At 38.3% G+C, this 26788-nt stretch overlaps 1 protein-coding gene across 7 annotated transcripts in view; it reads left to right on the forward strand.

Annotated features, from left to right (window-relative positions):
* Positions 1 to 25395, forward strand: part of LOC101883538 (serine/threonine-protein kinase WNK2) — a 50850-nt gene extending 25455 nt beyond the window's left edge. For 3 of the 7 annotated variants that reach the window (XM_073911331.1, XM_073911333.1, XM_073911334.1), the window contains 16 exons: positions 1297 to 1346; positions 1428 to 1587; positions 2116 to 2232; positions 3551 to 3721; positions 4017 to 4068; positions 4150 to 4251; positions 5049 to 5602; positions 6220 to 6277; positions 7484 to 7548; positions 7652 to 7798; positions 8029 to 8405; positions 8872 to 9089; positions 9448 to 9651; positions 20411 to 20673; positions 21096 to 21548; positions 23328 to 25395. In XM_073911331.1, coding sequence (XP_073767432.1) covers positions 1297 to 1346; positions 1428 to 1587; positions 2116 to 2232; positions 3551 to 3721; positions 4017 to 4068; positions 4150 to 4251; positions 5049 to 5602; positions 6220 to 6277; positions 7484 to 7548; positions 7652 to 7798; positions 8029 to 8405; positions 8872 to 9089; positions 9448 to 9651; positions 20411 to 20673; positions 21096 to 21395 — 2838 coding nt within the window. In that variant the 3' untranslated portion in view covers positions 21396 to 21548; positions 23328 to 25395. Of the gene's footprint in view, positions 1 to 1296; positions 1347 to 1427; positions 1588 to 2115; positions 2233 to 3550; positions 3722 to 4016; positions 4069 to 4149; positions 4252 to 5048; positions 5603 to 6219; positions 6278 to 7483; positions 7549 to 7651; positions 7799 to 8028; positions 8406 to 8871; positions 9090 to 9447; positions 9652 to 14008; positions 14108 to 17920; positions 17966 to 20410; positions 20674 to 21095; positions 22699 to 22759; positions 22945 to 23091 lie in introns of all 7 variants that reach the window. The other 4 variants (XM_073911328.1, XM_073911329.1, XM_073911330.1 and 1 more) reach the window with 4 other exon arrangements.
* The last annotated feature ends 1393 nt before the right edge of the window (positions 25396 to 26788 follow it).

A 26788-nucleotide genomic window follows, 5' to 3' on the forward strand; every position in this document is an offset into this window, starting at 1 on the left:
ATGTGATTTTTAGTAAATATTATGGGTAAAGTTGCACAGAAAATGTGATTTTTAGCAAATATTATGGGTAAAGTTGCACAGAAAATGTGATTTTTAGTAAATATTATGGGTAAAGTTGCACAGAAAATGTGATTTTTAGCAAATATTATGGGTAAAGTTGCACAGAAAATGTGATTTTTAGTAAATATTATGGGTAAAGTTGCACAGAAAATGTGATTTTTAGCAAATATTATGGGTAAAGTTGCACAGAAAATGTGATTTTTAGTAAATATTATGGGTTAAATTGCACAGAAAATGTGATTTGGGTAAATATCTTGGGTAAAATTGCACAGAAAATGTGATTTTTAGCAAATATTATGGGTTAAATTGCACAGAAAATGTTATTTTTAGCAAATATTGTGGGTTAAATTGCACAGAAAATGTGATTTTTGGTAAATATCTCGAGCAACGTTGTACAGAAAATGTGATTTTTAGCAAATATTATGGGTAAAGTTGCACAGAAAATGTGATTTTTACTAAATATTATGGGTAAAGTTGCACAGAAAATGTGATTTTTAGCAAATATTATGGGTAAAGTTGCACAGAAAATGTGATTTTTAGTAAATATTATGGGTTAAATTGCACAGAAAATGTGATTTGGGTAAATATCTTGGGTAAAATTGCACAGAAAATGTGATTTTTAGCAAATATTATGGGTTAAATTGCACAGAAAATGTGATTTTTAGCAAATATTATGGGTTAAATTGCACAGAAAATGTTATTTTTAGCAAATATTGTGGGTTTAATTGCACAGAAAATGTGATTTTTTAGCAAATATGGGTTAAATAGCACAGAAAATTTTATTTTAGGCAAATGTTGTGGGTTAAATTGCACAGAAAATGTGATTTTTAGTAAATATTATGGGTTAAATTGCACAGAAAATGTGATTTGGGTAAATATCTTGGGTAAAATTGCACAGAAAATGTGATTTTTAGCAAATATTATGGTTTAAATTGCACAAAAAATGTGATTTGGGTAAATATCTTGGGTAAAATTGCACAGAAAATGTGATTTTTAGCAAATATTATGGGTTAAATTGCACAGAAAATTTTATTTTAGGCAAATATTGTGGGTTAAATTGCACAGAAAATGTGATTTAGTCAAATATTGCGGCCACATTGAACATTTTAATTAATACAGTCTGCAAATTTGCCTTCATTCATGTGTTTGCGTTAACCTGGTATTGATCTCACTGTAGAAGCTGGATTTTAAAAATGTTTTTACTTCATTTTTTCTTTCATTTCTTCTTTTGTTCAGGAGCTGGTTCCTGACAGACCCTCAGTTCCGGCTGCGTTCACTCATGACAGGTGTGTTTCTCTGTGGTTCACCTGTGAAGATTGCAGAGCTCAGACCTCAAGCGTTCTGAAATCTTCTCTGTTTCTCCACAGTATAAACTCTGACGCCGCGTCTGGTAAAGAGCTGAGTGACGGCAATGAGGGTTCAGGCAGAGCTCGCAGTGAAACACGAGTCCGAAAACAGCACCGTAAATCATCCCACACGCGCTCACGACAGGACAAGACCAACAAACCCAAACTCAGCATGATCAAAGTGAGTCCGGACACTGAAAAACGGAAAGCACTGATCTGTGCTCAGCTCTGAGCGTCGTCTGGGCTTGTCTTGTACTTTCCCCTTGTGCTGTTGAGTCTGGGCTGATTTTGAGTCTTTATTTGGCCACAACATTTCATTAAGAAATGATTTTTTTCAAATAAAGCATTGACGCCTGCAAGGGCATCCGCTGGGTGAAACATATGCCGGAATAGTTGGCGGTTCATTCTGCTGTGGTGACCTCTGATAAATCGGGGACTAAGCTAAAGGAAAATGAATGAATAAATGATTTATATTCAAAGATATGAATATAAATAAACCTAATACATGCTAATAAAATTAAATATTCAAATAAATCGATATAATTCATGCATGTGTGTATTCATATTTACATTCTAAATATAAACAGTATATTATGTCATCAAAAACTTGTAAAATGGGTGTGGCTAGAGCACTCTGCTACTGTTTGATTTAGAAAAGGTACCTGATTTTGTTCCTCAGCATTTGATTGGATGCCGTCGTGTGTTGCAGGTGTTCGACACAGGTGACAAGATGGTGGAGTGTCAGCTGGAGACTCACAATCATAAGATGGTGACCTTTAAATTTGACCTGGATGGAGATGCTCCAGAGGAGATCGCCACATACATGGTAAACTACAAATGTTCAGATGCCATTTAACAGGACTGTGAATTCAAGATGCGTATTTTTATGGGTGACTTATCAATTATAATAAGTTACTGGTTACAAATTACATGACAAAACTGGTAGTGAGTAATATCTTTTATTAGGTTTCATATTTAGGTAACATAATCATTACTTTTGGATTACATTTAGATTACATTTGTGGTAACATTTTAATAACTCTTAACACAACGTCATCGGAATACTTTGGATTACTTTGGATTTAGATTACTTTTATGGTATCGTAATCTAACTACTTTTGGATTACATTTAGATTACTTTTGTGATAACATTTAGATTACTTTTGGGTAATGTAATCTAACTACATTTGGATTACACTTAGATTACTTTTGTGGTAACATTTGCATTACTTTTATGGTAACTTAATCTGACTACTTTTGGATTACATTTAGACTACTTTTGTGTTCTAACATTTAGATTACTTTTATGGTAATTTAATCTGACTACTTTTGAATTACATGTAGATTACTTTTGTGGTAATGTCATCTGACCTCTTCTTGATTACAAATAGATTACTTTTTGGTAACATTTAGATTACCTATGGTATCGTAATCGAACTACTTTGGATTACATTTAGATTACATTTGTGATAACAATTAGATTACTTTTATGATAACGTGATCTGACTACTTTTGGGTTACATTTAGATTACTTTTGTGCTAACATTTAGATTACTTTTATGGTAATGTAATTTGACTACTTTTGGATTACATTTAGATTACTTTTATGATAATTTAATCTGACTACATTTGGGTTACATTTAGATTACTTTTGTGGAACCATTTTAATTACTATTATGGTAACGTAATCTGACTACTTTTGGGTTACATTTAGATTACTTTTGTGGTAGCATTTAGATTACATTTATGATAAGGTAATCTGACTACATTTGAGTTACATTTAGATTACTTTTGATGTAGCATTTAGATTACTTTTATAGTAATGTAATTTAAGTACTTTTGGGTTACATTTAGATTACTTTTGATGTAGCATTTAGATTACTTTTATAGTAATGTAATTTGAGTACTTTTGGGTTACACTTTGCTTACTTTTTGGTAACTTTTAGATTACTTATGGTATCATAATCTGACTTTTTTGGATTGTATTTAGATTATTTTTGTGGTAACATTTAGATTACTGGTGTGTGTGTGTGTGTGTGTGTGTGTGTGTGTGTGTGTGTGTGTGTGTGTGTGTGTGTGTGTGTGTGTGTGTGTGTGTGTGTGTGTGTGTGTGTGTGTGTGTGTGTGTGTGTGCGTGCGTGCAGGTGGAGAATGAGTTCATTCTGCTGCTGGAGAGGGAGATGTTCATCGAGCAGCTAAAGGACATCATGGATAAAGCTGAAGACATCCTGAGTGAGGATGCGGAGGGAGAGAAAGTGTCCGCACAGACCTCACCGCTCCGTCACACACCTGTAAACACACACTCCGGCATGCAGGTCAGCTCTAATAACAGAACACACACAGGCTGCAGTCCATATAATTTTAAACTCTTAAGAAGGGCAGATCAGAATCAGGCCTGTTTCATTCATGAATCTTTGATTTATACGTAATTATCGCCTGACATGTTTATTTAAAGTACAAATTCACACAGATACACATTACATTTAGGCCTAATTAAATGTGTGTGTGCTGCCATCTAGTGGTGTGAAGGAGAAGAGTGTATCCTGCTGTGCATTACTGTGTGTTATTTTGGCTCCATCACTTCTGTATTTCTATATTTGTGTATTTCAGGGCTCCAGATCTGAGCACAGCCAGTCTGATCAGCTGGTCTACAAGCAGAACGGTAAGACCCTGTTTCTGCTGTAAAATCAAACACATGTAACACAGTCTGTCCTGATAAACACACACTCCTGCTGATTCACAGTGCTGCACACGGGTAAGCGCTGGTTCATCATCTGTCCTGTGGACGAGACGCCTGCGGCTGACCGAGAGGAGAACAGCAGCTGTAAATCCCAGCAGAATCACGGTAAATACGCTGCATTTCTGTCCGTTCTTCCAGTTATAAACACAGCTCAATTCACAACAATGAACAGAATTACATTTAGAAGCTTTAACATAATGTAATCTGAGTACTTGAATTACATTTAGATTACTTTTAACAAAGCATAATCTGACTTCTTTTGGATTACACTTAGATTACTTTTATGCTAACATTTAGATTACTTTTAACAAAACGTAATCTGACAACTTAAATTACATTTAGATTACATTTATGTTAACATTTAGATTACTTTTAACATAATCGGACTACTTTTGATTGCATTTAGATTACTTTTATGCCAACGCAATCTGACTTCTTAAATTAAATTTAGATTACTTTTGTGGTAACATTTAGATTACTTTTAACATATCGTAATCTGATTTATTTTGGATTACACTTAGATTACTTTTGTCCTAACATTTAGATTACATTTATGTGAACCTAATCAAACTACTTTTGGATTACATTTAGATTACTTTTAACAAAATGTAATCTGACTACATAAATTACATTTAGATTACATTTATGATAACATTTAGATTACTTTTAAAATAAAATGACTACTTTTGATTGCATTTTGATCACTTTTGCGATAACGTTTAGATTACTTTTATGTTATCGCAATCTGACTTCTCAAATTACATTTAGATTACATTTTGAAGCTTGTGTTAGGGTTATCTATGAGTGTGTCTGTGTGTCAATTGTGTGTCTGGTTGTGTTAGTTTGTGTGTGTGTGTGTGTGTGTGTATACAGCACTGATCATCCTCCCGTCTCTCCCTCAGACACAGACAGCTCCTCCATCATCAGTGTTGATCCTCCATCAGTGCTGCATCAGTCATGTGACCAGGCAGCAGACGGCTCTCAGACAGCCTGTCCGACCGGCGTCTCCATGGTTACGGAGATCGGCGTCTCCATGGTTACAGACATCCCCTGCTGCCCGATCGCTCCTCCTGCGTCTTTAAACAATCAAAAGGCAGACGAGAGCCTCCAGCAGCCCGTATCTCCCAGCACAGAACCAGCTGTCAATCAAACTCAGCCTGTGGTGCTGCAGCAGCCCTTCGCCACACCCACTCCTGTCGGCAGCAGCCAATCACAGCCGCAGAGCCCCACCCATCAGGCCCAGCAGACACAGCCGGTGGAGTCGGACAGTGAGGGGCCGCCCAGACTGGAGTTCGCCGACCGCACCATCAAGACTCTGGATGAGAAACTGCGGAACCTTTTATACCAGGAGCACCACCCCTCACAGAACACAAGCTCCGCCTCTGAGCCACCTGGGTCTCCGCCCCTTTCTGACAGCCAGGGCAGTGATGGAGCCACCAGGAGAGCAGAACCACTGGTACATACACAACACACTCACTCACTGATACTGCTGTGTGTGTGTGTGTGTGTGTGTGTGTGTGTGTGTGTGTGTGTGTGTGTGTGTGTGTGTGTGTGTGTGTGTGTGTGTGTGTGTGTGTGTGTGATTTCATTCATTCATTCATTCATCTTCCTTCGGCTTAGTTCCTTTATTTATCAGGGGTGGCCACAGCGGAATGAACCGCCAACTATTCCAGCATATGTTTTACACAGCGGATGCCCTTCCAGCTGCAACCCAATACTGGGAAACACCCATACACACTCATTCACACACACACGCTCATATAAAGTTTGTGTGTGTGTATTTAGGGACTTTATGTGTTGTTAATATGAACTCAAAGACTTCACTGTCACTATTAAATTATACGTGCTGTACATCGTTCTAGTTTAAGGAAGATGAATGGAAAATGTCTGGAATGTGCACAGTTTTGGGATGAGTCTGTGATATATGATTTGTAGGTACATGGCATGATTAGTTTTATTCTGATGTCAGAGCAGTGAGCGTCTCCTCTTTGAGGCATTTATCATTTTCTTCTGTTTGTTGTTTTTCATAATTCAGTGTTCCTCTAATCTGCTGTTGTTTTGGGTCTCTTGTAGCCTCAGATTCCAGAGCGATCAGACAGTCTCGGCACCCTGAGCGACTCTGCTGTCGCACGTAAGAGAGAGTGTGTGTGTGTGTGTGTGTGTGTGTGTGTGTGTGTTTTCTCTCTCTCTCTCTCTCTCTCTGATGCAGAAGTGATGTTGACGTGTTTTGTTAAAGGAAAGATAAATGAATGTTTATATCATAATTTAGTTAATAATGTTGAACTTTTCTCAGGGGTTTGGGGTATTCAGTTAATCAGGATGTAATGTGTCATTTGATGATGGACTTATTTATTTAGGATTGGACTTATTTCTGTTTAGGAGATCATATTACACATTCTGGGTTTCATGCAAAAATAACCTTTTGTTGTCTTTCTTTCTTTCCTTCTTTTTCTTCCTTCCTTCCTTCCTTCCTTCCTTCCATCCTTCCTTCTTTTCCTTCCTTCCTTCTTTCTTTTCTTTTCTTTTCTTTTTTCATTCATTCCTTCTTTTCCTTCCTTCATTCTTTTCCTTCCTTCCTTCCTTCCTTCCTTCCTTCCTTCCTTCCTTCCTTCCTTCCTTCCTTCCTTCCTTCCTTCCTTCTTTTACTTCCTTCTTTTCCTTCCTTCTTTCTTTTCTTTTCTTTTCTTTTTTCATTCTTTCCTTCTTTTCCTTCCTTCTTTCTTTTCCTTCCTTCCTCCCTTCTTTTACTTCCTTCTTTTCCTTCCTTCCTCCCTTCCTTCCTTCCTTCCTTCCTTCTTTTCTTTTCTTTTTTCATTCTTTCCTTCTTCCCCTTCCTTCCTTCTTTTACTTCCTTCTTTTCCTTCCTTCCTTCATTATTTTCTTCTTTTCCTTCATTCTTTCCTTCTTTTCCTTCTTTTCCTTCTTTCCTTCCTTCCTTCCTTCCTTCCTTCATTCTTTCTTTCTTTCTTCCTTCTTTTATTTTCTTTTCTTTTTTCTTCTTTCTTTCTGTTCCTCATTTTTTTATTCTTTCCTTCTTTTCCTTCCTTCCTTCCTTCCGTCCTTCCTTCCTTCCTTCCTTCCTTCCTTCCTTCTTTTCCTTCCTTCCTTCCTTACTTCCTTCCTTCCTTTGTTTCGTGTTTCCTTCCTTTCTTGCCTTCATTGCTGCCTTCCTTTCTCCTCCTTTTTTCTTTCTTTCTTCTTTTTACCTCTTTTTTACCTGTCCTCTCCTTCTTTCCTCCTTTTTTCACCTGTTCTCTTCCTCCTTTCCTTCTTTCTTACTCCTCTTTTCTCCTTCTCCTCTTCTTCCTCCTCCTCCTCTTCCTCCTCCTCCACTCAGCCTATAAGAGGCTGCTGAGCAGGAAGGAGTCCTCCGGCACACACACCTCCAGAAGCCACTTCCAGGTGCTCATCTGCTTCTGTCGGATCATACAAATATAGATCACACATATAATCTGCTGGATCTGCTCAGTGTGCGTGTGTGTGCGCGCGTGTGTGTGTGTTGCAGATCCTCACAGATTCAGACGTGTCTTCTCATGATGGTGGAGATCCAGCAGCGGAGGCGGCTCCTGAATCTGCAGCTGAAAACACACACAGATCCACATCCAGCAGACCTCTGAGCCACAGATACTCCGCTCCGGCTGAGCTCTACCAGGTCTGACTGGAGCATGCCTTTACATGCTGGAGACACACACTAGTGTATTATTAGTACACAGTATTATTTAATCAGTTATTAAAACTGTTCTGTTTAAAAATGCGCAGAAACAAGTCTTCTCTCCATTAAACAGAAATTGTGGATCAAAGTATGCATGAGGGCTGATAATTCTGACTTCAACTACATCTACAGAGAAATAGAATGTTTCTTAATTAGTCTTTATTTTTCAGGATGCATGCACATCATTTCCAGAGGCCAGACCCACAATGCCATGCGCCACAAGCTCTCTGTCGGCAGATGGGACGGGGAGGTGTGTGTCGTCAGACAGCGGTGAGGAGCGACCGCAGCAGGATCCTGCATCAGTGACCGGTCCTGCGTCTGACCTGATGAAGCGCGCTGTAGCGTTCCTGCGCAGATCCACTCACAGCAGCAGTGTACAGAGCTCCGATTCCCCCTCCGGACCTGTGGCCAACGGACACGCCCCCTCTTCCACCAGCCACGCCCATGCCGCCACTAGCCACACCCCCTCTGCCTACATCAGCAGCGATAATGACTCAGAGTTTGAGGATGCGGATATGAAGAGAGAGCTGCAGAAGCTGAGAGAGAAGTGAGTTACTGACACAATCATTTATGAGGGATGGAGCAGATCCAGGAGGTTGTTATCGCAGAATAAAGCCTGACAGCAGCCCGATGTGAAGCTAGATGGAGACAGTCAGAAACAGCTGATGGAGTATACACTAACCTGCACATTATTCAGACACTAGATGGCGCCAAACAGTCGAAAACAGCTGACTAGAATATAAATATGAATGTAGATCTAAGTTTGATGCTTCAGCTAAGTTATTTTTAGCCATGTCCTACTTATTCTTAACCACACCTCTTTTATGGGAATGTTGTGCAGTAGAAAGCCCCGCCCCCTACTCAATATTCAGTTCCAGTTGGAAGCACTGTACATCAATATACTGAAATAAAAATACTTTACATTTGATCTCGTTACATAACATTTTTAGACACGTGTTATGTTGCGATTGAAGCATGTGTGTGTGTGTGTTTGTGTGTGTGTGTGCGCGCAGACACATGAAGGAGATCTCAGAGCTCCAGGCCCATCACCGAGGAGAGATCGAGCAGCTGTATTCCCGCTTGGGTCGGCCTGTTCCGGCCAGCGTGGGTTTCCTGCATGCAGCGCCACCTACAGGCCGACGCCGCAGAACCTCCAAACACAAGCTAAAGGGAAGCCGGCTGCTTAATCCCATGGTGCAACAGCTGAGGACCAACCGCAGCACCAGCTCCAGTATGTATGCTGACCAGTGAGAGGGGTCTGGCTGCAGACCTGGTGCAGTGCAATCTGGGCTGCAGCTAATGCTTTTTAATGGGCTCACCTAACCCCACCCCTAACCCCACCCCTCACAGTGATGTCACTCACTATATTGAGTGCATTGTGTCTGACATTGCATCGCTGAGTGATGCAATCTCAGCTTGCATCATAAAGGCTGCATCCAGATACTATTCAAAGCTTCAAGCGTTTGTGTTAGCAACACCTGCTGGTCAAAACTTGTAATTACAACTAAAACTTAAGCAAAACATGCATTAGAGTTGACTATTCCCTATCACATCATTAACTGTGCATGCATGTGTGTGTCGTCCTGCAGCAGAGACGTGCTCCAGTGTGTCGGGGTCTCCTCTGAAGAGTTCTGTGGTCAGCAGCAGCTCTATGGGCTCCAGCAGCACTGTTACTCTGAGCCCCGTGTCGGAGCCGCTGCAGCCGGTGCAGACCCAGCAGCCCTGCTCGCTCAAGGGCTCCCTGTCCTCCGACAACATCTACAGCCCCGCCACACACACACCGCAGACACAAGGTGAACACACACACACACTGAGCTCACACTGCTGGCTGTAAACCGTCCTCACTGTATGCAGCCTGCAGAAACACACTCGCAGACAATCACTAGCAAACCACACACTGCAATAAGGCCTTTCTTACCCAGGGTTTTTGTCTAGTTTCTAGTCCAAATGTTTCAAAACTCTTAAATCAAGAAGCTTTTTCTAGACAAGCACTAAATATTGTGTTGATTTCAGAAATAATGAGTCAAAATTAAGAGAGTTGCTCCTTAAAATAAGCTAAATAATCTGCCAATGGGGTGAGTAACGCAGGGCTGAGCAATATATAGTATGAGCATCAATACTGCAATGTGTGTGTACACAATAGTCACATCGCAGGATTCGATTATTTATCAAAGATTAAAAGATAAAGATATTATTAAATATTATTTTTAAACATATTTATTTAATGATGACCATGTTATTGTACATTTGTGTGTTCAATGTTTGTTAGACTCCCCTGTTAGAAAGCACTGTTTATATACACTGACCGGCCACTTTATTAGGTACACCTCACTTGTACCAGGTTAGCCCCTTTTGCCTTCAGATCTGCCTTAATCCTTCATGGCGTAGATTCAGCAAGCTACTGGAAATATTCCTCAGAGATTTTGCTCCATATTGTCATGATAGCATCACACAGTTGCTGCAGATTTGTCGGCTGCACATCCATGATGCCAATCTCCCGTTCCACCACATCCCAAAGCTGCTCTATTGGATTGAGCTCTGGTGACTGTGGAGGCCATTTGAGTACAGTGAACTCATCGTCATGTTCAAGAAACCAGTCTGAGATGATTGAGCTTGATGACATGCTGCGTTATCCTGCTGGAAGTAGCCATCAGAAGATGGAGACACTGTGCTCATAAAGGGATGGACATGGTCAGCAGCAATACTCAGGTAGGCTGTGGCGTTGATGCTCAATTGGTACTAATGGACCCAAAGAAAATCTCCCCCACACCATTACACCACCACCACCAGCCTGAACCGCTGATACAAGGCAGGATGATCCATGCTTTCATGTTGTTGAGGGCAGATTGTGAGCCGAGCATCCGAATGTGTCAGCAGAAATGGAGACTCATCAGAGCAGCAACGTTTCTCCAATCTTCTATTGTCCAGTTTTGGTGAGTCTGTGTGAATTGTAGCCTCAGTTTCCTGTTCTTAGCTGACAGGAGCGGCACCCGGTGTGCTCTTCTGCTGCTGTAGCCCATCCGCCTCAAGGTTGGCCGTGTTGTGTGTTCAGAGATGCTCTTCTGCAGAGCTCGGTTGTAGCGAGTGCTTATTTGAGTTACTGTTGTCTTTCTATCAGCTGGAACCAGTCTGGTGCTTGTGTTAACAAACAGTTAGACAGGTGTACCTAATAAAGTGGCCAGTGAGTATATGCTTGTAATTTATTAGATATTATGCAAATGCACAGATTAGAAAAATACTAAGTTGATCTAAATGAATGCAATCTTTCCAAACAGAGCTGTTTAAATTATCTGGTCAAACTACATTCATATTGCAATATGCAGTGCAGCAAAATAAAATATAGCAATGGCAGATTTTTGCAATACCGTGCAGCTCTAGAGTACAGTAATGCGTGTGTTGTTTAATTTAGTCTCCCCCTGTGGCTGTTTAAGGAACTGCAACAATCACGGCTCTCTGAAAACAACCAATCGGGGTTTTATTAATTAAATAACTGCAGTAATCTAGTTATTTTACAACTCTGATCAACACAAACAGAATGCAACACTGATTTATTGCTCACCAATAGGCCGCAGCAGGACAGTCATTAATAATGTATATTTTCAGAAGACTCTCTGCGCTGTGTGTTATATTCTAGACTATCACATCTCTCTGTGTTTGTCACACGTTATATCACTCACTCAGTCACTCACACGCATGGGGCTATTCTCAGTCTCATGTGCGCTCACTCATTAACTGCGTTTAAATGGAGTCGGACAGAATGTGGCATTTAAACGGCTGCTTAACTGTTTGGTCACGCGACATTATTTCATGAACAGCAAATGAAGGATTGCATGAGGCTCATACAGTGTCGGAAACATCATTCCTATGGGTCAGCACACACTTTCACACATGATTGGCTCTGTTTTAGTGATATATGGTCTGAAGCGGATGGTCCGGATAATACACTTGTGTTATTTTAAGGATGGGAAAAATAGTCAGTGCACCAGGCGCATGATCTAAGATGGTTCTCATTTTCCTAATCAATTATGGGTGTGTTTTGGGCATACTCTTCATTAAAACAATCAAAATCTCATATACCTTTAAAAGCGAGTTGTCCTCGCGTCATGGCAGATTTACATAGCAGACTTTGTAATCGGAAAAACTCAACGCTTCACTAGCAAGGATAACAAATACCAGGTTAACGCCTGCAGACCAACCAGTTTCTTTTTTACACAGACAATAATAACCCTTTACATTTTAAGACTTATATTTTTCATATTTAAATGTATTTACACCACTGTCTGGGGTCAGTTTTATTATTATTTTCAGGTTTTTTTATTCTGTTTATAAAGACAGCATTTATTAAATGTAAAAAAAAAATAAATTATTAAATATTTATTCAAATTGTAAATAACTGCTTTCTTATTGTATGTAGTTTCAAATTAAAATATTACTCTAGTCATTATTGCTTTTATTACTATAAAAATTAATAATAATTAAAGTATTAATAACTATAATAATGAATATTAGAGTGATTTCTGAAGGATCATGTGGCTCTGAAGACTGGAGTATTGAAGCTGAATATTCTGCATTAAAATCACTGTAATAAATGATTAAATTAATTTATTAACTACTTTTGAACAGCTATTTTCAGTGCAATAACATGTCACTATTTTACAATGTGTACTGTATTACTGATTAAATAAATGCAGCCTTGCTGAGCAGGAGAACATTTACAAATCCCACTGACCCCACACTTTTGACCAGTATATGCTGCTGTGCATCCCTGCATGTGTAATAAGCAACATGTATGACCGTTTTGGACCTGTTTATCACTAATTTGCTCTTTAAAAAACAGACAAAAACTTGCACCATTGACTTTAGAGCAGATTATAGTTGGTCAGTGGCCTATTGCAGTAACTCAAAATATCTACACACACCTTCACACATGTGTTTTTCAGAACAGCACACCTACGGGTGCAAAAAATGGGCGCAAATGCATGTACTATTTAAACAATGTGTGCAAGGCTAAAACTAGTAAAAAAACACCTGCCGACAGGTTTATAATCTAATTAATTGCAAACCTCGTCAACATTATTAGACGCACATGCTCAGGGACTGATGTGAGTCGTAGTTCTAGCGTCCATGTTTAAACTGTGTTCGCTAGTGTTTAGTTTATCTTAAAGGACTGAGGCGAACTCTCTGCTGCTTCAGTATGGCCATAAAATAAATGAATATAAATAAACAATAATAAACTGAGGTCAAACTCACACTGGTGGCACTGATTAAACCTCACAGTCAGCAGCTGTGAGGAGATCATGCTCATATGCTGTAGTTTATGCTGTTGTGGCGTCATTAAAATAGAAACTATCTGCATAGCCACTGCACATGTTTAGGACGAAAAGAGAATTGAATCAGCCCAAAACTCTCATTTCGGTGCATCCCTGACTACAAGTAATGCAAGTTAAAGGTACTGTAATCTGATTTCTTATTTTAAAGTAACTATTGCTACTTTTTAATTTGCACAAAAATATCTGTTACTCAATTAAATAAAATAATGCAAATTAAATGCACTTCATTAAAAAGATGGCATATTTAGTTACTTTTGAAAAAGCAATGCAAGATTGTAATATACAGTGCACTAACAGTTCTAAAGGTAACATTTATGCAAGGTCAAGTGAATCTGTGTAAAAAGGAAAATGTGTGCTGACATGCTGAGCATGCACAGAGTCTGACACACTGTCTTGAAGAAGAGTGACAGGCTATGTAACCAATCAGCAATCAGCAGTGGGTCTAGCTCCGCCCTCTAGTATTGTAACTTTCCCCAACACTTATGCAAGGGCAAGTAAATCTATAGAGGTGTACTAACTTGCCTAAAGAACCGGGTTCCATGTGTGAAAGTGTACAATGACACATACAGACGAGTGTTCAATTGATGTAAGATTGATCTGAGCAGCATTGCCATTGTTAGAAGCACACAGACACATGTACACATCCGCATTACCTGCTCTTATCTGAGACGCTTAACCTGTGTCGTGCTGTTGCTGATTTAATGCTTGTTGATGGGGATCTGATCTGACCGCTGCCTGTGTTGGCTGTTACACCTGTCTCTCTCTCTCTCTCTCTCTCTCTCTCTCTCTCTCTCTCCCTCTTATATTCATTTCTCCACAGGCTGGACCGTTTACCACCAAACATCTGAGCGAATCACCTATAAATCTAGTAGCAAACCACGCACTAGATTCCTCAGTGGACCCGTGTCTGTGTCCATCTGTTTGTATTTGTTCTACTTTTCTTCTAATAGCCATAACTCCCTTCCCGTTTCTTTCTGCTCTTCTCTCGTGATTGGCTGTGGTCTTTCTTGTCCTGCGTTTCTCTCATGTTCATGCACTCATCGCATTTCCATCCTCACCTTCAGACGGCACTTTCCACGAACACGGGGTCACGTTTCATCCTTGCGTATGGAACATGGTCAGTCTATGTTATTTAACGTGATGTAAAGTGCGCAGGCCGAGTGACTGAGGTTGTTGGTGTGCAGTTCCGTCTTTCAGTTTAGAGCTGTTTGCTGGTTATTTATCTTTCAAGATCTGAGGTGGACTATCTGCTGCTGCTTTCAGTATGGAACTCACATTGGCAGTATTTAACGCTGGATGACGCACATAATCAGTACCTGAGGTGATCTTTGTCATAGCCGTTTATGCCGCTGTTCATCTGAATGTAAATATGTTGCATTGCTGAAATATCTGATAGCAATACAAGTATCTGGAATGTAATACCAATGCGCCAGCTGTACAGATCTTCGTCACAGTGCTTTATGCTGTCGTTCATCTCAATGTGAATATCTGACAGGACTGAATTGCAGAAATACTTTCTAAAATCGACATGTGTGTGTGTTGGTGTGTACGTGTAAATGGAAATATCTGCATAGCACACTGTACTAAACTGTATAATTCAGTGTAAACAAACCATCGATCCTAATTAGATGTTAAATTTGCGGTCTGTGTTTGTGGAAAGAGCCGTACGTCCACTGGTCTGGCCATCTGTACATTCATAACCATCCCCTGACAGCAGAGAGAGTCTGTTCGGATCAAAGCTTCTGTTTCGTCTCTGTTTATTTCTGTGCATTTTTCCCACCTAAACCCCACTGAGGCGATGAGTGGAGGCGCAGGACCGGCCGGACACCATCAGGGCTGTATCTCAATCTTTTACCTCACTTCTGTTCTCTGTTCTGGTCACCTGCATGCGTCTGACATAGCGCTCTCCCCGCAGCGCATTACATTTATAACCTTGTGTTTCTGTTCTGTTCGGCTCGTAGTGTTTTGTTCTTTAAGGGCAGGGTTTGTTTAGGACAGATTTGCAGTATTATTTTATATTAGATCTGGTTTCTTTTTCCTTCTATAGCCTGATTCTGATCTTTGTTGTGTTGAACACTTATTTTATCTTCTGTAATGTTGATGAAGGTTAAATGTCAGCATGCAGGGCTTTAGCAGACGTGTATAAATGCTGATTTATTCTTCTGTTTAAATGTTATTATCCTTCTTTTTTTTAAGTGTAATTGAAATATTCAGAGACTAACGTCGTGCTTTCTGAGATGCATTTTTTTATTTGTTTTTTATACATCCTGATGTTTGTTGTTTGGTTATAAATTGTGTTTTTATAAGTGAAGATTTAGGAAGGTCAGGATATTCTCATGCAATATTTACACACGTAATACACAATATATGATGACAAAAAAAGTTAAAGACCCCATGAAATCAAAGTGTACTTCATTCATTTTACTTCAGCTTAGTCTTTTTATTTTATCAGGGGTCGCCACAGCGGAATGAACTGCTAACTATTCCAGCATATGTTTCACACTCATACACTACGGCCAGTGTAGCTGATCAGTTCCCCTATAGCGCATGTGTTTGTCCTGTGGGGGAAACCGGAGCACCCCCATCAACCGTTGTTTTTGTTTACATCCCTCAAAATGGTCTATAGCACTTTCCTACATGCAACTCAACTTCACAAGCATGAACACATATTAAAAACAACATCAATGTCGGGTACTCCGATAGACAAACACAAATGCTGTACACTAAATGAACCAAAAGATATATGCAGATTCATGCATTAAATATCAGTGAGGATATTTCCCCCTCTGATGACACGCACACAGGGAGAATGCCAATTAAAGTGTTTCTGCATCAAGTCTGATTAGAACAAACACAGTTCAGTACTGTTGACCGTTACAGGCTGCTGGAGATACACACACACACACACACACACAACACAGACACACACACACACACACACAACACAGACACACTACTGGGGTTAAACCCAGAATAAAAGTCATCTATGCATAATAGCTGTGCTTTAATTAATTCAGTCCTATATGCCTTTATTAGATAATAAAGTTTGCATTGGATTCTCAGTTTGCTCTTAATTATAAATACTACCTGAACACTAAATAAAGCTAGAAATTTGATAAAAATTTAAATATGATGCACAAATGCATTAACACCTCATTTAAAGTGATATATTTACTCCTATAATATATATTCTTTAAATTATTTATAATTAAATTTTAATTTTTTAATTTTTAATTTATCTAGTTATAATTTATTTTCATTAATTTAGTTTAGTGAATATTTAATTTATTTAATTTATTTAAAATGTAACAATTTAAAGTGATAAAAGTTTACTCCTATGATATTTATTTCATTTATTTATAATTTATTTTCACTTATACAATTGAATTTTCTTTAATTTAAAATCTCTATTTAGTTTTATTATTAAATTTTTATTTTATCTATTTATAATTTATTTTCGTTTATTGAGTTTATTTAATATTTTTTGATTTTAGTTAATTTTCTATTTAATTTTAATCATTATAATTTTCATTTATTTAATCTATTTATAATTTAATAAATTAAAGTGATATATATTTACTCCTATGAGATTTATTTGCTTATTCTTAACCCTAAATGTGCTTTTTAAAGGGTTTGTTCACCTACAAATTAAAATTTTGTCTTAGAAGGGTCACATTTGACTATTTTACATGTTGTAATGTAATCCTGTGAATCCACACATCTTTGCACACTTTGAAAAAAGATGAGGATATGAAGACGCGTATTTCAGAAACTGCTGATCTACTGGGATTTTCACGCACAACCATCTCTAGGCTTTACAGAGAATGCTCCGACAAAGAGGAAATATCCAGTGAGCGGCAGTTCTGTGGGCGCAAATGCCTTGTTGAGGTCAGAGGAGAATGGCCAGACTGGTTCCAGCTGTGTGCGCTGTGCAATAGGGGCGGGATTAAACTAGATGACTAGACATTTTAAAAAGCGAGTGATTGGTCTGTATCTAAAAGTTCTGTTCAGAGAGGTCATGTTTTGATCCTCAATTGGTCTCATGCAGTCAGGTGATGTGATTTCACAGGTGAACAGTTCACTAAACTTGAACTTTGCACTGCAGCAACCTGCGAAACTTGTCGCATGAGCTTGCGTTTCTGGTCTGACGCATTCACGTGCATATGAATGGAAGTCTATGAGGAGAAAAGTGCAGTGTGACCATAGCTTAATTTAAATAGCCCGGTCCAGCCCGATAATAGAAAGGTGTACCTAATAAAGTGGCCAGTGAGTGTGAATGTAACAGTGTATAAAAGCAGTATATAATAAACAAAATATTAATAATAATAACATAAATAAGACATTACATCGTACTAACACAAGTGAAAATACATTCAGAGGGGTCAATCCATCTAAGGAATGCAATGCAATGAAGCATAATTACTTTTGACTGAAACTTAAAGTGACTTTCCCAATGTTTACCAGCACTGCATCCAAACCATTTCATGGGGTCTTTAGAGCAGAAGAATATTTAGATGATCATTCATACTGATTAGATTCACATTGCATTAATCTGTATCAAGAGTCTGTGTTTGTCCATCCACACCCGTCACCCTCATGAGCTCACAGAGGAAGCTGATCTGTTCTCTGATTGGTCGCTGTGCTTTCTTGTGCAGCAGCTTGTCCAATGGGCTGAGCCGTGTGCTTGTCCCCGCCCCTAACGTCTGTGTGTCTGTGCTGTTTGGTCTTGTAGGGTCCACTCTGAAACGACTATGTCTAGGGAAAGAGCGCAGCAGTAGTAACTATCCCACTTTCTTCTTTTTCCTTCCCTCCCTCCTTCCGGTGTTCATTTATTTATTTATTGTCTTGGCATGAGCGTGCGGTCACCTGTGTGAGAAGTGCTTGCATCAGCAGATTGTGAATTATTGTTTGATTATTTTACTTTTGTTTTAGTGCATGCTGATATGTCTGTGCCGTGCGGTCAAGCCTTTGTTTTAATCTAATGAGTTCCTTCCACTCATTTAAGTGTGTATTGTGTGTGTATGGATGTGTTGGTTGTTTGGTTCTGTAATCATCCAGCTGCTTGATTACAAACTATAATCAAGTGATCAAACACAGGATTAAACTGTGCATCATAGCTGTTTGTTATTGCATTATAATGTGGCACAGCTCAAGAGTTACACCACTTTTATATATGAACACATTCCCTATCTTCATAAATGTGTGTATAGAGGTCAGTAATCAATCAAGAAATTGAACGAAACTCAATTTTAGATGAATAATGTAAATATAATTGAGCGATTATCAAAGGAAATATTTGTAAATGAGTAGTAATTAAAGGGTTTGTGTACTCTGTAATGTAAATTCTGTTATTAATTAAGCTTCATCTTTCACTGAGAGCGTTGTTCGTCTTCAAATCATAGATGAAGATATTTTAGATGAAATCCTGGAGCTCTCTCATCTTTCATGGACAGCAGTGGAGATGGTGGACCTCCAGAAAAGTCTTCAGCGCTTTATCTACTGAGATGTCGAGCACTTTAGTGATGATAACTTCTTGCTAGTAATAACATCAGAAGTGGAAATAGCTGAATTTGGATGCTGATGTGCCTTCCTGACATGGAATGCAGCCTCTGAATATAATTTAAATGAATTTTCTATTTTTATTTATTTATTTATTTATAACTTATTTTCATTTATTTAATTTATCTTTATTTAATTAAAAAATTATTTAATTTTAATTATTTGTATTTTTATTTTATTTATTTATTTATAACTTCTTTTCATTTATTTAATAAATTTTTATTTAATTAAAATTTTTTAATTTATTTTTAATTACTTTAGTTTTTATTACTTTAATTTATTTTTTTTATTTAATTTTTAATTTAATTTTAATTAATTTAATTTTTAATTTAATTTTAATCATTTTAATTTTAATTGATTTTATCTATTTAAAATTTATTTTCATTTATTTAATTTGTTTTTTTTTCATTTTAATAATTTTAGTTTTTATTTATTTATTTATAATTTATTTTCATTTATTTAAATTGTTTTTACTTCGTTTTATTTTTCATTTAATTTAATTTTACATTTTTATTTAATTTATTTATAATTTTTATCATTTATTCAATTAACGTTTATTTAATTTAAAATCTTTATTTAATTTCGTTATTTTTATTTTTAATTTATTTAATAATTTATATATTTATAAATATAAAAATAATTTATTTTTAAATTATAATTTATTTTTATTTATTTAATTAGATTTTTTTTCTGCAATTTATTTATTCATTATTTCATCTAATTTATTTTTATGTAATTAAAATTATTAATAAAATTTTACTTATTAAATTTGTATTAATTGTATTTATTTATATTTAATTGTAATTTTTTTCAATTTATTTTAAATTATTAAATTTTTAATAATTTTTTTGTTATTTATAGTTTATTTTCATTCATTTAATTTATTTTATTTTAATTTAATTTCTTTATTTTATTTTAATTATTTTATTTTATTTATTTATTATTGTAATTGGTGTATTTTTTTTATTTTTTATTTTAATCTGCATTTTAGTTTTGGACAGTTTCTTTCAAGTAAAGGTTCACTTGTTTGTTAGTAAAATTGTAAGAAAAATTGAATGAAAACAAAATCCAAAAACTTGTGCATTATTGACTAAATAAAATTGTAAGGAGTAACAAGTCCTTTTTCTCTCTTTAAAAAATACAATTTAGTAAAAACATTCACTTTTATATTTACTCAAGTATTAAAAAAAGTTCTGTCATCATTTACTTGTTTCAAACCTTCATTAGTTTCTTTCTTCTGTCAAAAAAATGTTGAAGAATGTTGAAAACCGGTAACCATTGACTAACATAGTGGGAAAAATAATACTGCGGAAGAAACTCATAAAGGTTTGAACCCACTTGTGGAAGAATAAATAATAAGTAAATTTTCATTTTTGGGTGAACTTCCCCTTCAAGTACACTAATTAAGTTAAATTGCATAAATACTGGACAGGAGAGCTCCAGGATTTCATCTAAAAAATGTTAATTTGTTTTCTAAAGATGAACGAAGCGCTCAGAGGATTGAAACGATCACGATGGAGGGGAATTACTGACAGAATCTTCATTGTTGTGTCATCGAACCCATAACTTGAACATGGTGAATCGGCTGTAGTTGAGCAGCGGACGGGTCACAGAGCTGTCTGTCTCAGAGTTGTAGTTTCAGCTCTTCTTCTGTGTTTCTCAGGGTCTCACAGTACTGCTGCAGCTTCATCATCATCATCCTCAGCTGTTCCTGCCTCTTCGGCTCGGCCTATCACAGCACTCGTACAGGCTCAGGCCAACAACAGCAACAACAAAACCGGCACCTTCACTGATGATCTGCACAAGCTGGTGGATGATTGGGCGAAAGAGACGCTTGGCTCCGCCCCTCAGCCCCGCCCCCCTGTGTGTCAGATCAGACCATCTAGATCTCATCACGGCTTCCAGACCGGCCACACTCACAGTCAGGTACTGCCCGTATGGACTGTTGTGATGGATGGATCGCTGTCTCCGGGTCCAAGCCGCTACTCATATGAATTCAGAACATATTTGTTCATGGCCACTTTTTAGTTATTCATTCAATCATTCATGTTCTTATTGGCTTAGTCCCTTTATTAATCAGGTAATAATGCTAATGAGATGGAGAGATGGACACTAGTGGGCGGGGCTTTCCCCCTCTGATGACACATACACAGGGAGAATGTCAATCACAGTGTGTCTGCATCAAGTCTGATTAGAACAAACACAGTTCAGTACTGCTGAGCATTACAGGCTGCTGGAGATACACACACACACACACACACACACACACTTATAAATGTAAGTTTTGCATAATAGGTGCTCATTAATGCATACCAAAATGATTACTCGATCTGATGTTGTTGTTGTAGATGCGAGGCTCTGCCCCTCAGTTTGGTCTGCCTCTGTCCTGTCCGCTGACCGCAGCTCTGGGTCCCATCATGCCTCATAACCCGTCACCCGTTCTCCAGCACAGCGGCTTCCTGATGCCCACCGCGCCCTTCGCTGGGATGGTGTCCGCGCCTGTGTTCCCGCACCCGTGGCCCACTCTTCCCAGTGCTGTGGGCATGTTTGGAATCGTCCCGTATCCCACCATAGCCAACCCAGCCATCCAGACCTTCCCGATGGTGCTCAAGAGTCCAGACGCGGCCAGCAAAAGCAGGACTGCATGAGCTAACTCACTGCGTACGCTAATCAGACGGAGAATCACAGTTACAGCACATTACACACACCAGCGGACCACCTGTGTGTTTCAACTGTTTCTGGATCAGTCTGACAGCTGCAGATGATGATCGACACTTCTGTGCGCAGCCTGTAAATATCAGGTGTGTGTGTGAGTGTGTGTTTGTGTTGATTAGCATGAGTGTGTTTGTCTCAGATCAGACCTGCCTGCACCTTCCCCTTCTCGGTTTTAAGTTTTAGCTCCTGAAGTTTAACTCTTTATTTGAGCTGTGGCCAGACACTGATCCTGAAATATCTAGATATTCTCTCTTGAGTCTATTCTGAGTGTAGAGTTTAACCGCAGATCGTGCTCTAGACTAGTGTTTAACAGCAGACGGCGCTCTAGGCTAGAGTTTTAACAGCAGACAGTGCTCTAGCCTAGAGTTTAACAGCAGAGGGCGCTCTAGACTAGTGTTTAACAGCAGATCGTGCCCTAGACTAGTGTTTAACGGCAGACGGCGCTCTAGGCTAGTTTATAACAGCAGACGCCGCTCTAGGCTAGAGTTTAACAGCAGACGCCGCTCTAGGCTAATGTTTAACTGCAGAGGGCGCTCTAGGCTAGTTTATTGCAGCAGACGGCGCTCTAGGCTAGAGTTTTAAAAGCAGACAGTGCTCTAGCCTAAAGTTTAACAGCAGAGGGCGCTCTAGGCTAGTTTATAACAGCGAACGGCGCTCTAGGCTAGAGTTTAACTGCAGACGCCGCTCTAGGCTAGTTTATAACAGCAGACGGCCCTCTAGGCTAGTGTTTAACAGCAGACGCCGCTCTAGGCTAATGTTTAACAGCAGACGCTGCTCTAGGCTACAGTTTACCAGCAGACGGCGCTCTAAGCTAGTTTATAACAGCAGACGGCGCTCTAGGCTACAGTTTACCAGCAGAGGGCGCTCTAGGCTAGTTTATAACAGCAGACGGCACTCTAGGCTAGTGTTTAACAGCAGACGCCGCTCTAGGCTAATGTTTAACAGCAGACGCCGCTCTAGGCTACAGTTTACCAGCAGAGGGCGCTCTAGGCTAGTTTATAACAGCAGACGATGCTCTAGGCTAGTGTTTAACAGCAGACGGCGCTCTAAGCTAGTGTTTAACAGCAGACGCCGCTCTAGGCTAATGTTTAACAGCAGACGCCGCTCTAGGCTAAAGTTTACCAGCAGAGGGCGCTCTAGGCTAGTTTATAACAGCAGACGGCGCTCTAAGCTAGTGTTTAACAGCAGACGCTGCTCTAGGCTAGTGTTTAACAGCAGACGCCGCTCTAGGCTAATGTTTAACAGCAGACGCCGCTCTAGGCTAAAGTTTACCAGCAGAGGGCGCTCTAAGCTACAGTTTACCAGCAGACGCTGCTCTAGGCTTGTTTATAACAGCAGACGGCGCTCTAGTTTTATACTCTCTAGTTTATAGTTGATAAACACTAGCCTAGCGCACTATTTGCTGTAAAAAAACTAGCCTAGAGCACTCGAAGTTAAACACTATCCTAGAGCGCCGTCTGCTGTTAAACCCCAGCCTAGAGCGCCGTCTGCTGTTAAACCCCAGCCTAGAGCGCCATCTGCTGTTAAACACTAGCCTAGAGCGCCGTCTGCTGTTAAACCCCAGCCTAGAGCGCCATCTGCTGTTAAACACTAGCCTAGAGCGCCGTCTGCTGTTAAACACTAGTCTAGAGCGCCGTCTGCTGTTAAACACTAGTCTAGAGCGCCATCTGCTGTTAAACACTAGCCAGTCGTCTGCTGTTATAAACTAAGCCCAGAATCAATTCAAGAGAGAACAGTGATGTATTTTGAAATTCTCTGTTTCATGTTTCGGGCAGGTTTTCGCCGCAATCTCTACTCTGTATTGAGGTGTGATGCTTTAGCTAGCCTTCAGTTCTACTGCCATAACATTTGTTTTTTTTACCCAGAATTCAACTGCGGAGTGACTTCACTATAGCCTGAAGTGTATGCAGAATAATATGGGAAAAAGCCAGCTCATTTCATGTGTGTTTCTAAAAAGAATACTAATGCTCAGAGTTATCAGCATCCATTATGATTTATCCATCAATGAAATAAAAGTGCAGTGAATTCCCAGCGCTCTGCAGTGTCTTTCACTGGCGGATTACTGAAATATCCACAGGATCAAACTCATGAAGCTGATTCAGGATGATGCAGTGCCTTGATCAGTTCTAGTTTTAAATAAGCATGGCTCTGGGTTTAACACGGCTCATTTACATTTCACCTGTAATGATTTGGCTCTTCTCCTGTGCTTTAATGGCTGAGCTCCATTCATAAGCAATACTGCACTACAGAAACACACCCTCACTGATGTGTCTGAGGAAGGTTTGTTTACATGCAGAAACCAAAACACTCAGTTATGAATGACTAACTATCAGCTGATTTGAATGGTTATTAGGAAGGTTTGAGGTCAGATGCATGCACTACACCTTCCCATCATGCCCTGCTACAATGTGAAAACACAGAACACAGATACAGTCATACCCATGAGTTTATTTACATTACTCAGAGGTGTCATTTGCTTTGCATAGTGCTTTATTTTTGCCTTCATGTTCTCGGCTCGTTTATGAGCTCTTGCACAGTGTTGATTTTGTTGAGCTTTTAGGACGGCAGTGCAATTGTAAGCTGTGACTCATATTTATTGTTGTTTTTTTTAATAAATAAAGTGATCATGCATTTTAATATTGACTCATGCAGAAATCTGATTAATGGTAATAAATGCTAATTACATATATGACAAGTTCATATTTGGATTTCGCATATTAAACAGATGTCACATGCAACATATATTTTTAAAAATAGCAACAAATGGTGGTTACAGTATATATTAAAATGAAACCCTTAGAATTAAAAAATAATTACATATTGGCTCAGATATAAAAGCTATTATTTAATATAAGTTAAAATATGGCCATATATGAACAAATATATCTATATATTTGAACATATATGTAGATATTAGTCATTGCAATGACTGAAAAATAAATGTAAATGTAATTTTTCCCTTTTGTTCAAATATATTAGCTACAATTTAATATATATGTTCCAATATGGCCATATATGAACAGAAATATCTATATATTTGCACATATATAAGTAAATATTTGTATTTTTAATTATTGAAAATAATGTAAACAGACATTTTTGCAATTTGGAAACATGCTGCATGTATAAACTATTCCAGCCAACTATTCCAGCATATGTTTTACACAGTGCATGCTCTTGCAGCTGCAACCCAGAACTGGGAAACACCCATACACCAATTTAGCTGATCAATTCCCCTATAGTGCATGTGTTTGGACTGTGGGGGAAACCGGAGCACCCCTAGGAAACCCACGCCAACACGGGGAGAACATGCAAACTCCACACCGAAACACTAACTGACCCAGCCGAGACTCGAACCAGCGACCACAGTGCTGAGCCACCATGTCGCCCTAAATTTTACATGTGAAATCCAATTATGAACTTGTATGCCATATATGCAAATGACATGCATCAGATTTCCATATGGAGTGTAAGACGGACCCCACATGTGAGTTTACTCAGTACAGTTATATTTGTGTGTGCTGATGCTTTTATTGTCCTGTTTACATTTCTGCTGGTCAGTGTTTACCCACTGATGCTGCTTCTGTCAAACCCACACCACTGCCAGACGCTCAACAATGATTTATTTTCACCTTTATTGTAATGCTTTTTCTTCTCCTGAGTGTTGTTGCATCCATGGGGTTTGGTTTGTGTGTCTGTACAGGATGTTTCTGATGCCCTGTTGAATGTTTCTGGCAATAATGACTGCACTTTGTTTGTGACGCACTGATCTGACGTGGCGTTTTCGGACTCTCTAGTTTTAATGATTATTTTCCTCTGTGAATGACCGCTTCTGACGCTTTACTCGGTTCAGACTCAGACAATAATGCACTCACTACACAACGACTGTGTACAAGTTTAATTAAAAATAAATCAATATTTTGTGCTTAATAACTGCTGTGTCCTTGTCGTTGATGTACAGACATAACCTGAGATGTTTTATTCACTGCACTGTCTTGCCATTGAAGAATAATACGTTGATTTCAATAGTAAATAATTAAAGTACACTGCAGAAAATGCTGTTCTTACTTGAGTTTTTGTCTTGTTTCTAGTCCAAATATCTCAAGATGTCTAAACCATGAAGCACTTTCTAGACAAGCACAACATACTGATGTATTTTTAGAAATAATGAGTCAAAATGAAGCGAGTTTTTCTTTAACATAAGAAAAGTAATGTTATTTCAAAGCAAAAACAAGATTGTTTGACTTTTTGCAGACTTATTTTACACTTGCAGTGTAAATAATTATAAAAAATAATAAATAATAGTAAATATTAATAAATCATTTCTATTGCAGTGTCTTATTATGTCATATTTGTTACCATTTCCCTTATTTTGGTTATGTTTTCATGCTTTATTTGACATTTTGCACAGATTATTGCTAAATGAAGGATTTGTTTGTCTGTTCTTTGTTTTTTCATGTTTGCAAAAAACAAACAAACAAAAAATTAAATGATAGTAAACATTAATGTCAACCTGGAATTATACGGTAATGTATTAATGTTCACTTATTGGTCATTTAATTGTTTATTTTGAATATTCTTGCTTTATATACTGTACATGTTGTTTACATTACTAGTTGTTGTGTTACCATAGCAACTACAGAATCACCACAACAGATCAATTACTATAGTTGTTGCGTTACCATAGCCACTGTAGAATCACTACAACAGATCAATTAGTAGTTGTTGTGTTACCATAGCGACTGTAAAATCCCCACAACAGATTCATTACAATAGTTGTTGTGTCACTATAGCAACTGGAATCACCACAACGGATTCGTTACCATAGTTGTTGTGTTACCATAGCAACTGTAGAATCACCACAATAGATTCGTTACTATAGTTGTTGTGTTACCATAGCAACTGGGGAATCACTACAATAGATTCGTTACTGTAGTTGTTGTCACCATATCAACTGGAATCACCACAACGGATTCATTACTATAGTTGTTGTGTTTCCATAGCAACTATGGAATTACCACAACGGATTCATTAATATAGTTGTTTTGTTACCATAGCAACTGTAGAATAGCCACATAGTTTAAAGCATTTTACTATAATATAGTTCAAAAGCTCTTTTTTTTAATGATTTTTATGTACGGGATGTATTTTTTTCAGCTAAAGAAGTGTAGTATTTTAAAATTGCTTGTGATAAATGTCTTCTAAATGTGTGTGTGTGTGTGTGTGTGTGTGTGTGTGTGTGTGTGTGTGTGTGTGTGTGTGTGTGTGTGTGTGTGTGTGTGTGTGTGTTGTCGCCCTCTGCCGGTCAGCGTCCACCACTGCATTC

Source organism: Danio rerio, chromosome 8 (genome assembly GCF_049306965.1).
Source record: "Danio rerio strain Tuebingen ecotype United States chromosome 8, GRCz12tu, whole genome shotgun sequence".
Classification (NCBI taxonomy): Eukaryota; Metazoa; Chordata; class Actinopteri; order Cypriniformes; family Danionidae; genus Danio; species Danio rerio.